The sequence below is a fragment of the Alligator sinensis genome, unplaced genomic scaffold (assembly GCF_000455745.1).
Source record: "Alligator sinensis unplaced genomic scaffold, ASM45574v1 scaffold20_2, whole genome shotgun sequence".
NCBI lineage: Eukaryota > Metazoa > Chordata > Crocodylia > Alligatoridae > Alligator > Alligator sinensis.
In genome coordinates, this window is record NW_005842012.1 from 2,252,678 (window position 1) to 2,265,743 (window position 13,066).

The following is a 13,066-nucleotide window of genomic DNA, read 5'->3' on the forward strand; positions in this document are numbered from 1 at the left end:
CCACAAGGTCACCTCTCAACCTTCTCTTGCGGAGGCTGAAAAGGTCCAGGTTCTCTAGTCTCTCCTCATAGGGCTTGGTCTGCAGGCCCTTAACCATATGAGAGGCCCTTCTCTGGACCCTCTCCAGGTTATCCGCATCCCTCTTGAAGTGCGGTGCCCAGAATTGCACGCAGTACTCAAACTGCGGTCTGACCAGCGCCCGATAGAGGGGAAGTATCACCTCCTTGGATCTGTTCGTCATGCATCTGTTGATGCACGATAAAGTGCCATTGGCTTTTCTGATGGCTTTGTCACACTGCTGACTCATGTTCATCTTGGAGTCCACTAGGACTCCAAGATCCTTTTCCACTTCCGTGCCACCCAGCAGGTCATTTCCTAGGCAGTAGGTGTGCTGGACATTTCTCCTCCCTAGGTGCAGCACTTTGCATTTCTTCTTGTTGAACTGCATTCTGTTGTTTTCTGCCCACTTGTCCAAACTGTCCAGGTCTGCTTGCAGCTGTTCCCTGCCCTCCGGCATGTCCACTTCTCCCCATAGCTTTGTGTCATCTGCAAACTTGGACAGAGTACATTTCACTCCCTCGTCCAAGTCGCTGATGAAGACATTAAAGAGTATCGGACCAAGGACTGAGCCCTGCGGGACCCACTGCCCACACCCTTCCAGGTCGAAACCAATCTAATAGGTGATCTAATAGGTCCCTTCTGACCCCAGCAATCTATGAAATCTATGAAATCTAAGTATATCCTTAAGAACTACCATTAGTGAAGTGATAATATGGTCAAAATTCTTCTCAAGGCCTGGCCAGTGATTTATAAATGCACACATTTTAATTTGCTTTGTATTCCTTTGATCAATTCAGAATCGTGTCTTGTCTCCTATTATGTGGGTTGAACATCAGAGAGATATTCATATAAATTATGTTGCTTTGTGTATAACTCTATAGTCTTTAATGTATTTACTGAGGTAGAACTTTGTCATTTTTTTCCTGAAAGTTTTCAGGTTTTTTCCCTCCTTACTTATCAGTAAAACTTAAAAATCTTTAAGGTGGATGGTGGCACTTAGATGCATAGTCCTCAATGAAAATACATGTAAGAACAGTGAAAACTCTCTGGAGAACACAGGAAGGGTGAAGATCCTTAAATACATATAGTCGTTTAGGAGAGAGACATTCAAGAAGAACTGTGATAGAATGTGTGATGAGATACCTGTAGTAGGACGAAAGGGATCTCAAGGCACCCAATATCCCAGTGGAATTTACTAAGGAATAATGAGTATTCTCTTCCTTACAGTGTAAAGGGTTAAGGCAGAATAATGCTTACAGATCACTCATGCCCAGAAATATACAGACTTTTGCTGGTTTCTAGACAAGTGAGGGATAGATATTCATCCATTTGGACCAGCATGATTGAGTGAGTGTAGGTGATGTTCTACTAAGCCTTGATTAAGCTGTAAATGCTAAAAGCTGTGCTGAGTTTTAAATAAAACTGTTGGGCAATGAAGTTAGCAGTTCATCCATGTTTGATTCTTTCTTCTTTGGTTTTCCTCTCTTAAGGCACATGTAGACATCCTCAAGATCCAATCTATGATCAGGTGGCTTATATTCTGAATACATGTACAGTTTGGTATTTTGATCAATCTAACCCTATTTAGGTTGATTTAAGTGTAATATCTGCATGTATTCTTAGAGACAATGAAGATAAATTGATTCTTCAGGTCTTAAAATTAAGTGTCTCAAGAACAGGGTGCCACACAGGATCTATATTCACATTTGGACTGCTTGGGTAAAGATATTATTATGAGACTGAAGTTTCTAAACTTAGCGGCCATATAACTGTAACCCTTAAGTTCATAGGTGGATCTAGGATTTTTAAAAGAGAGGTGCAGATGGTGTGGCACATCATCATATATGACAAAATACACAATTTTCTCCAGTTACAGAGCAACTAGATACTCTACTAATACGCCACGGGAGTAGCACTATACATGTGTAACATCTGGTATGTACACTGATTGGTTAGATTACATATAATGTTTAAAAAATACACAGCAAACTGGGCTAAAATAGACAAAAGATGCTATTTCGTTGGTGCTGTAGTCATTATGGTTAAATGTACATCTCTTCTTTCGAGTAATAAACACCCCCCCCAACCTTCTTAAGTTTCATAGTTTCATAATAGTTAGGGTCAGGAGGGACCTGAACAGATCATCTAGCCTGACCCCCTGCCACAGGCAGGAATGAATGCTGGGTTCACAAGACCCCAGACAGGTGATCATTCAACCTCTTTTTGAATTTACCCACGAGGACCACTTCCCTAGGATGCTGGTTCCAGATTTTGGCCACCCTAACTGTAAAATATTGCCTTCTGATCTCTACCCTAAACCAATTCTCCATCAGATTATTACCATTGTTCCTTGTCAACCCAGGTGGTGCTGGGGAGAAAAGGGCTCTTCTTATTTGCTGATGGTCTCCCCTGATGTGTTTGTAGGCAGCCACCAGGTCCCCCCTCAGCCTCCTGTTGCTGAGGCTGAACAGGTTCAGGTCCCTCAGTCTCTCCTCGTAGGGCCTGTTCTGCTGCCCTCTCACCAAGCAGGTGGCCCTCCTCTGAACTCTCTCCAGGCTGGCCATATCCTTTTTAAAGTGTAGCGTCCAGTACTGGATGCATTACTCCAATTGTGGCCTGACCAATGTTGCATAGAGGGGGAGTATCACCTCTCTGAACCAGCCTGAGATGCATCTTTGGATGCATGACAAGGTATGGCTGGCCTTGAGGGCTGTGGTCTGGCATTGGCGGCTCATGTTCATTTTGGAGTCAATAATGACTCCAAGATCCCTTTCTGCCCATGTGCTTTCAAGAGGGGACCCCCCCAGCCTGTATGCATGCCGTGGATTCCTTCTCCCAAGGTGCAGCACCCTGCATTTGTCTACGTTGAACCCCATCCTATTCTCATCTGCCCACATTTGTAGTCTGTCTAAATCTAGTTGCAGCCTCTCTCTGTCTTCAAGTGTGTCCACCTCACCCCACATCTTAGTGTCATCAGCAAACTTGGACAGCGTGCTTTCCACCCCCTTGTCCAAGTCACTGATGAAGATGTTAAACAGTGCAGGCCCGAGGACTGAGCAATGGGGAACCCCACTGCTCACATCTCACCAGGTTGAGTACAACCCATCCACCACTACTCTCTGGGTGCACCCCATCCGCCAGTTTTTTACCCATCCAACTGTGTAGGCATCAATGCCACAGTCACTTAATTTATTAATGAGAATGGGGTGAGAGACAGTGTCAGGGCCTTCCTAAAGTCTAGAAAGACTATGTCCACAGCGACACCATCATCCAAGGATTTAGTTACCTGGTCATAAAAGTATCGTTACAATGCCTCCCATACTACATTGTGAGTCATTTCCAGGGATCCTGGTTTTCTCTGTTTAAAAATTGCAAATTCTCTGATAAACTCCCCACAAATTATCTGATTAAACCTCCCAAATATGCATTTTTCTGTGATTAAAATTATATATATATATATATATACACACATACACACACACACACACACACACACACACACACACACACGCTCACAGGTATATATACTATACAGATATCAGTTGAACGCAATATTTTATTGACATATTTACAGTTTTAAAGCAATTTGGAAGCCTACCAGTGCCTCAATCATTATAATAAAATAAACTCCAAATACCTATATATTATGGCATTTGATTTTGGGATTCTGTATTATTGAAAATCAGAGCTTCCCCACCCACTTTGCTCACGATGATGCAGGTCCAGCTCCAGCTCTCCCACCCACCTCACTGCTTTGTGGCTCTGAGAAGCCCTGATATGCCAGTGCCCTGCCCATGCCATTTCCCCTCACTCCTGACCCACATACCCCCATCCCTGCTGTTACCCCTCACTCCCCACCCAGAGTCCTCCACCCTCCAACTCTGCTGCTTCCAGGGCTATGGAGCCAGAAACCCAGGTCCACAGACCCCTGCCCCCAGCAGCAGTGCCTGAGCCCTGGCTGCCTCCCATGGGGACTGGTGGTGGCTGCTGCAGCAGAGTGGAGTGCACAGCCCAGCTCCCCTTCCCCCATAGGTGGCATGGCCAGAGTAGAGCCCATGGGGGGGGGGGGGGGGGGGGCTGCCTGCTGTGGGATTGGGCTCCCTGTTCTGTTGCTCTCCCACACAGCCTCCACAGCCAAGTGGGCAGGACCTGGCAAAACAGGGTAGAGCAGGGTAGGAAAGCTTGATGCTGCTGCTGTAAGTCCCATGCTGCCATGGCGAAGCACTCCCTTCCCACCCAGAAGCAGTGGGGGTGCCAGTGCAGACTTGTGTCCCTTGCTGGTGCCAGGTGGACAGTGGGTGCCTTGCTATGGGGACACGGGGCTCCCAGCAGCAGCACCAAGCTTCCCCGCTTGACCCTGCTCTGCTCTGCTCTGCCATGCTGGGTGCCACTCATTGGGCCATGGGGGTCCCTGGAGGAGGGCAGCAGGGTGGGGAGCCTGAATCCACAGTGGGCAGCCCATCCCCACCCCATGCACAATTCTGGGGGGGGCATGTGCCCCCCACACCTCCCTGGAAGTGCAAGCAGTAGTGGGGAAAAGCCCCCCTGTCCCACAGATGACTCACCCACAGCCCTGTCCCATGCCCCCCCTGGGCCCTATGGCCACAGATTCCAGCCCTGGGCCCAAACCCCATGCACTTCCCAGCTAGCCAACAACCCCAGCCCCAGCCCTGCCCAAGTCCCTCCCTCCCTCACTATGGGGGCCTCAATCCACCCTGAATTATCTGTGGGGAGCTGTGGGAGCTGCTCTCCAGGCTGCCTGGTGGCCACATGCTTGTGTGAGTGAGCACATGCATATGGCACCTCCTGCCTGATTGCCCTCCTGCTGCTCCTCCCAGCCCCATGCAGGCTGAAACTCCCTTTTTCACACATTTTTTTCTCATTTAAAGGAGAAAATCTGGGGTTTTCTCCTTTAAATGAGAAAATCTGTGCTTTTCTCCTCAAAATCCACATTTGACCATGTTTTCCCATCGTGAACAGAAAACCAGATCCCTGGTCATTTCTACACCCGAGTTAAGATTTCTAGCTAGTGCTTAAAACAGTCCACAGGGCTGTGAAACAGAAGAGAAACATTACCAAGAATGGCTAATAGACAGCAAAATTTCAAAAGAAAGGATAGTTTGAATAGTGGAACATCAAAACCATTGAAAAGGAGAAAGGATTGTTGAAGACAGATTGACAGGAATAAGGGAGTTGACAATAAGCCATGAAGTCAACTGACTCTCAGCACTGCCTAAATAGAAATGTTATCAGCAGTCCCAGAGCACCTGGTGTTAAAGGTTTGGGTTTTAAAGGTTTGGTTTTAAAGGTTTGCATGGAGCAGATATCAAAGCGGGTGCGACTGAACCACTGCACCCCTCCTCCCCATGGGTCCACCCTTGCTCAAAGCCCATTCACGGCAGGTGGCGGGGGGTGGGGGGAGGTGAGGAACTCCTTTACATATGAAATTATCAAAACTGTTCCCTCTGCAGGACATCCAGGAACCCTAATCTTACTTTTGCTGACTTCTTAGGTAGGGGAAATGGTTTAATACCTGACTGAGAACCCTTATATCTCCAAGGGGTGCTTCCCGGTTGCTCTTCCCTTCAAGATTTTCAGGTGGCTCACAGCCATCCCCACCCATTATCCATCAAATCCAAATAGATTTCAGTTGCATAATCCTCTTTTGACCATACTGCTATTGTCACATATATTAGTTTCTTCTCTCAGATTCCCCTGCTAGAAAATTAGATTCCTTGGTTATACTAAGTCTCCTTTATTCGCATTGGGTGCCTATGCAAGTGCAGCAAGGCTGCTCTGATGTGCTGTAATTACAGTGCAGCAGAGCAGACTCAATTAATCAACCCTGGTGGCGTGTGGTAATTACCGTGCTCTAGCAGACTCCAGTGTCAGTGTATCAGCATCCCCGTACTGAATAATGGTGTTGGAGGTGCTAAAACTGAAGGTCTCTCACCGCCATTATTCAGTGTGGCCACATTGATACACGTGACACTCCTGATGTTTTAATTACAGTGGCTCTTGCAGATGTTCTAAATAAAGCACTTCCCTCCCCTCCCAGAGCATGTCTATAAATGTCCATTAGGTAAAAATTAATACAACATTATTGTGAAAAAAACCACAAATAAGTACGTACCTGTAATTCTGTTTTTCATTTCCTATATGAAATCTGTCATATTGTGAATATGCCCGATTTCCTTCCCAGTCCATTAACTCAATTCTTAGAGAATATTGCCTCTGACTCGTTACTGCAAAGATAAACTCATTCCCCAGCCAATGTTCACCTGATGGGGTACCAAAACCCTAGGAAAAAGTTGTTAAAAATAACTAATTATTTTTCTTAATATGGTATAATAGTAAGCAATAGTTATACCATAATAATTCATTATTACATTTTTTTCTTATATATTTGAATAGTAAGTCACTTAAACTTTTCACCATCTGTAAACTGGTTCTTTAAATACTTACCTTGTATAGATGTTTTATGGCTAAATTAATATTAGTAATATTGGAAAATCACTACAAAATAATAAAGTATTATTATGTTATTGCCCTCATCTACTGCTTGATGAAGGCAGTATATTACTTATTAGCCTTTTATAACAGTTCCACATTAGACTACATTTTGGGACTATTTAGACAAGGAAGGTATATCAGAATTCTGTAGCTCATTTATTAAGGACATATTGAAATACATTAACTCTGATTTCGCACTTGCCTTCATTTAGCTCCAGGTTGTAATTCATGTAATTTCTTTTAATCTGTAAAACCCTGACTCATTTTAGATCTGGCCACTTTGCTAGATCATCTCTTCTCTTCTAACGTATTTGACAAAACTCAGACGTAGAGATGCTCAAACTAGAGCTTTTTAGTTTAAATCAGGACTGTTAAACGGGTACGTGGCCTGCAAAGGGTTAAATTGCAGCCTCCAGGCTTCTGCCCATCTGCTGCTCCTCTAGTCAGTCCAGCTACACTAGCAGACAAAATCTGTGGGTTCCTCCTCCTTCCTCCAGCTTTCACTTCCTGACTTTGCTCCTATCTTAAATTAGAAATAACTGCAGGCCAGAATGTGACAGACCCTGGATTTTGAGATGCATCCTGGATCCATCAAAGCCACAGCACACTAGAAAAACTCATCTCTTCTTACACTGCTATTTGGGGATACAATGCATATATGGGTGATTATACTGATTAGTGCTTCTTTTGTATTGCTGAGCATTGTACTTCTTTCATACTGCTTTGTGTGATACAACCTATGGACAAGAAATCCAAACAATAGGATGTGGAGGTAAAACTATATTTTCTAAATGCGAAATAAATAAATTAGATGCTGTAATTAATCTGCATCATCCTCATCTTCTACAAACACAGATTATTTTATTCCTATTTAACTAACCAATAGAATTATTCAAACATAAAAATGGCAATAAAAGAAAAAAGCATAGCAAATTTTCTAAATAGGTACTTTAAGAATTTGGCATTCAATTTTTGTTTCATGCTTTATTAGCATTTCATATTTGACACCACTCCCAGACTTCCAATGTTATCTAAAGTATAGGGCAATGTGTCATTACATACATCTAAGAACTCTTAGTTTCCTTATGTTTGCCAAAAAACAAAAATTGATATATAGTACTATAGTTATTATTTCAGCTTGCAATGAACAAATCATTCAAATAAGATAAGCACACAACTGTCTCCTGCTCATTCAGACATCTTGAGTTGTGAACAAGGGTAGGAAACTAATCACTAGTAGACTAGCATTAGTCTACTGTACATTAGCATCGCATAGAATACATGCACTGGCGCTACTGTGTAGTGGCGCCAATTATAGCACATTATGTTAGTACCTGTTATTATAGGTATTAAGCTTAATGCACCATAACTATGGTGCATTAATGTACGTGTAGGCATGCCCTGTACAAGACTCATTAAACAACATTCATTTTCTTTTAAAATTACCTTCATCTTCAACAAAGCTACCAAGCCTATTTACTGTTTAATCAGAAAGTCTCAGGGAACTGACACTATAGCCCAGGGGTGGCAATTATATGAGCTTGAGGGCTACATAGGGAGTGGGTGGAAGACAGCTGGGTGATGGAGCCAGAGCCCTGCATGCTGGGTTAGGAGCTATCCAGATGAAGTTTCCTCCAACCTGGAGCAGTGTGGCAAGGGAAAGGGCAGGAGGAGGAAGAGGAGCCACTGCTGCATGTCGGGGAAGCTGAGCAGCACCCAGGTGGCTGCAGCCAAACTGCGAGCAGCTCTGCCAGCAAACTCCACGCTGGTTTGGTCCAGGGCCAGTGGGTGCAGGTAGGAGCATGGTATGGAGTGCCCCAGGCAGAACTCCATGGGGGCGGCCGCATATTGGATCCAAACAATTGGCTGACACCTCCCACGGGCTGGATCCAATCAGTTGGAAGGCTGGATATGGCCCATGGGTTATATTTTGTCCACACCTGCTACAGACTAAGTGAAAGGTAGTGGCATGTTCCATCATTCTGAATAAATTAATTCAGGCGTATGATTGTGAGTCCTGCTTTTTGACTCAACAGAGATTAAATGAATTTTTGGGATAAAGTATTTAGTCTTTAAGAAATGACGTGCAGTAGTGTATGGTGAGTGAAATGACACGGTGATCTTACAAATGAACTGAGTGGAATGACATGGTGATCTTAAAGGAAGTATTATCTTGTCCTCCTCTTCTATGCACACACACACATACACTTTCCCTCCCACAAATTTCTCTTCTTTTGTAATGCCAAAGTTTGTTCTTTCCCCACCATTACAACTACTGTCTAATTCTCGTCATTTCTCACTTAGATTACTATAGCCTGCCATTATCTGAGTTGTTGACCTCACTCCTCTCACTGTTGCTACAGTAGTCTTCCTTAATTACTCCTTTGTTTTTCAAGCATTCATACTTTACTAGTTCAAATACAACCTTCTGCTCTTCATCTGCATAATCATGTCACCACCTACATCTGTCCCATTCCTCTGTATGCTGTTAATCCTCTGCTTGTCTTTTTATTCCTGTCTTCCTCACACTCTTGGCTCTTCACCTTCTAGCCCTCATACGTGGGATGGCCTTCCTATTCTAGGAACTGGGGAACTGCTATACTAAATCAGACTAGTCATTCGTCTTCTTCAATATCCTGTCTCACCGGTGGTCAGCACCAGCTGCTTTGGAGATAGGTATAATCTGCACTTGGTGCAGATAGGTGCTGCACTTGGGTAGTAGGAACCAGCAGCACACTTATATGATGGGGAACTCCCTACTTGAGAGCACGGAGGCGGAAAGGGATCTTGGTGTCATTATTGACTCCAAGATGAACATGGGCCGACAATGCGAGGTCATGGTTGGCAGGGCTAACCGGACCTTGTCGTGCATCCACAGGTGCATCTCGAGTAGAGCCAGGGAGGTGATCCTCCCCCTCTATGCCACACTGGTCAGGCCACAGATGGAGTATTGTGTCCAGTTCTGTGCGCCCCATTTCAGGAGGGATGTGGACAACATGGAGAGGGTCCAGAGGAGGGCCACCCGCATGATCCGGGGATAACAGGGCAGACCCTACAGTGAGAGACTGCGGGACCTGAACCTATTCAGCCTCCACAAGAGAAGGCTGAGGGGGGACCTGGTGACCGTCTATAAACTCACTAGGGGGAACCAGAAGGGTTTGGGGGAGACGCTGTTTCCCCTAGCCCCTGCTGGCATAACAAGGAGTAATGGGCACAAGTTGATGGAGAGGAGGTACAGATTGGACATCCAAAAAAATTACTTCACAGTTAGGGCGGCTAGGAGCTGGAACCAACTTCCAAGGGAGGTGGTGCTGGCCCCTACCCTGGGGGTCTTTAAGAAGAGGCTGGATGCCTACCTGGCTGGACTCATTTGAGTCCCGTTTTTGTTTTTAGGGTTTTTTGTTGTTCTCCCACCCTGGCGGGGGGTCGGGCTAGAAGATCTATTAGGTCCCTTCCGACCCTAAAACTATGAAACTATAATAAACTCTGGCGTGAAGTCATGGAGAAACCATCCCAGAGGCAATGTTTGTTTCCTAAACCTTGGTGTTAGAGGTAAATTATGCCTTCAAGTATGGGTTTAAGTACTTTCAAAAACATATGCACTTCTTTACTTTTGTTAACCTTACTCTTGTTTGTCAAAAGAAAACTGTTCAAAAAGAGATACTTTAGGAAATTCCACTTCTCATTTTTCTCATCATTTGTAATAATAAAGCATACTTATTTTTGAACGACTGCTCTGTGCCTTATTATGTATATTTTATTTTATTTAGGTTATAGACTTTCACTATGTAGAACAGACCTCTTTCAATATTCCATGCTCTGTATAAACACAAAGCATTAAATATATGTATTAACTCAAATATAAGATAACCCTGAATATAAGTTGACCCACCAATAATTAGAACTTATAATTTTTTTCCATTTTCCAGGTATAGAATCTACGCATTGGATGTTTGCTTAGAATTTGTTCCCTTCCCTGCTACAGTAGGGAAAATAAATCTGGGAAGATCAGGGAGCACCCTTGCCCTCTCCCCTTCCTCCCTCCCCACAACTTCTTTCCCCTGCGGGGGCTCCTTTCTTACTGTCAGACTCGGCTCTCCCTGAGCACATGGAAGTGAAGAGCCAATTTAAAAACACTGACCTAGAAATAAACATCCCTGTAGTAACTTGCATAAAGGAAAATGCCTACAGGTACCCATACATTTATTTTATCCATAACTGATGCAGTTTACTTATTTTGAACCTGCTGCAAGTTTTAGGACAAGTACTCTATAAACATACTACACTAATGCTCGTAGTATGGGGAACAAGCAGGAGGAACTTGCCCTCCTGCTAGCTAACACAAACCCGGACATAGTAGGGCTCACTGAAACTTGGTGGGATCCAATGCACAACTGGGTAGTAAACATCAAGGGCTATAGGCTGTATAGGCGGGATAGAACGGGGAGGAAAGGTGGGGGTGTGGCGCTCTATGTCAAAGAGCAATACACATCCTCAACAAACAGCACTGGGTCAGAGGAGGGGCAGACTGCAGTGCTCTGGGTCAGAATACAAGGGGGTTGGGGGGAAAGGGACTTAACAGGGGGGGTCTACTACAGGCCACCCAACCAGGGGGAAGAGCTGGACCGGGAATTCTCAGGTCAGCTCATGGAGACAGTTAAGTCAAAGGATGTGGTCATCATGGGTGACCTAAACTATCCGGACATCTGTTGGGAAGAGCAGTCAGCCAGGTATGACCACTCATGTAGGTTCCTAGCTGAGTTACAGGACCTCCATCTAATCCAGGAGGTGCACAGTCCCACCAGGGGAAATGCCCTGTTGGACTTGGTCGTGGCCACAGGTGATGACCTAGTGAGGGGACTGAGGGTGCTCGACCACCTGGGCGACAGCAATCATCGCTTACTGGAATTCACCATCCAGCGCAGGGTGTCAAAGGCCTGCAGCAAGGCAACAGCCCTGGACTTCAGGAGGGAGGATTTCAATGAGGTAAGGAGATTAGTCAGGGAGGCACTGAGGTCCTGGAGGGGAGGGGATTTGGGAGTCTAAGAAGTGTGGTCATTCCTTAAGGAAACGATCCTCCAAGCCCAAAGGGTGATAATCCCCACGCAAATAAAAGGAGGCAAGAGTGCTCAAAAGCCCTCATGGCTCACCAAAAGCATCCAGGAATGTCTCAAAGCGAAAAAAGGAGGCGTACACCCAATGGAAGGGAGGGGCTATCACCATGGAGGATTATACCTCCATTGCTCGAGATTGTAGGGGGGTGTTAGTGTAAGGAGTGACCTAGAAACCTCTACTTGAAGACGAAGAAGAAGAGAATGCTATGTGAAGAATGCCCATCTGCAATGATAAGGAGGAGACAGTCTTAGATAAAGGGGGCTTGAAAACAAATAAGAAACAGAGAACTGGGTTAAAGGGCTCATTAAAATACTAAAAATCACACCCCTAGGTGGGTAAAAAGTATGCTAATGAAACACACATGTATGTAAATGAGATACATGGCTAAAACACAGGTATAGAGACATGCTCAGTAAAGAACTTCTTGTGTCACTCACTTATAACCAATCATTAAACAAGCACGCTTGCGAAGGCTTGAAAACTCCTGTATAAAAGATGCTTAGAAGTAGTAGTAGGTGTGCTTGTTACGTGAAGTATTCCGCTTGCACCTTTTATTGCTAGCAAGAAACCTTCTTTGTACTTTCACCCCTGGTATCTTTATTGGCCTTTGCATACCGGGCACGATCCCAGACTTGAGCTGGGGCACAACAGTTTTTGGCACCACAGATGGGACTGCCTTAGATAAGGCTTTGCCCGGACTAACTGACGACCAGCCGACCACTCCTCCGGAACGAATGTCAGGCGTGCCCCGGGATCTCTTTTCCCGGTAAGACTTTTGCTTCTGGGGGAGCTGGATCGCTGAGGCGGCAGTAGCCTAACGGTGCAACGCCATAGAGTGAAAGTACCAGTAACAGGCACTTGGGTGAGAGGGTAGAAAGGGCATAAGGCCTACCATCAGTACGCCTACCTCGGATTATCTCTGTAAGTATTCTGTCTGGCCTGAGTCCAAGACCAGTGATTTTTCCCCTGTGAGGACAAGGACTAAGAACAGATCCCTGGATCCCAGGTAAGTTGGACGGTCAGAACCGGGAAGGCAGCCCTGAGATGGGTACCATTAACAGTAAGGTTAGGGAATGTACCCCCCTCTTTTGTGTATTGGGACATTGGGCAGAGTTCGGTGGGGATCCTATGACTAAGAAGAAAGCTAAATTCTTCTGTGAAACTGCATGGCCATGCTATAAGCTAGATGATCAAGAACATTGGCCTCCGGAGGGAAGTGTTAATTATAATACCATCTTACAATTGATTTTGTTCTGCCGGCAGAATGGTAAATGGGAGGAATTGATGTATGCGCAAGCGTTTATGTCTCTTTGTAGAAATAGAAAGGTTTTGGAGGAATGTGGATTGGGGGAGGGGGTTGGGGTCTGTGAGATGGCTG

At 45.1% G+C, this 13,066-nt stretch overlaps 1 protein-coding gene across 8 annotated transcripts in view; it reads right to left on the minus strand.

Annotated features, from left to right (window-relative positions):
- ANGPT1 (angiopoietin 1) overlaps positions 1 to 13,066 on the minus strand; it is a 274,023-nt gene that overhangs the window by 50,957 nt on the left and 210,000 nt on the right. For all 8 annotated transcript variants that reach the window (XR_003093647.1, XR_003093648.1, XM_025202019.1 and 5 more), the window contains one exon: positions 6,194 to 6,360. Coding sequence is in view for 6 of the 8 variants with exons in the window: in XM_025202019.1 (XP_025057804.1) it covers positions 6,194 to 6,360 (167 nt within the window). In the remaining 2 variants the exon portion in view is untranslated. The remainder of the gene's footprint in view (positions 1 to 6,193; positions 6,361 to 13,066) is intronic.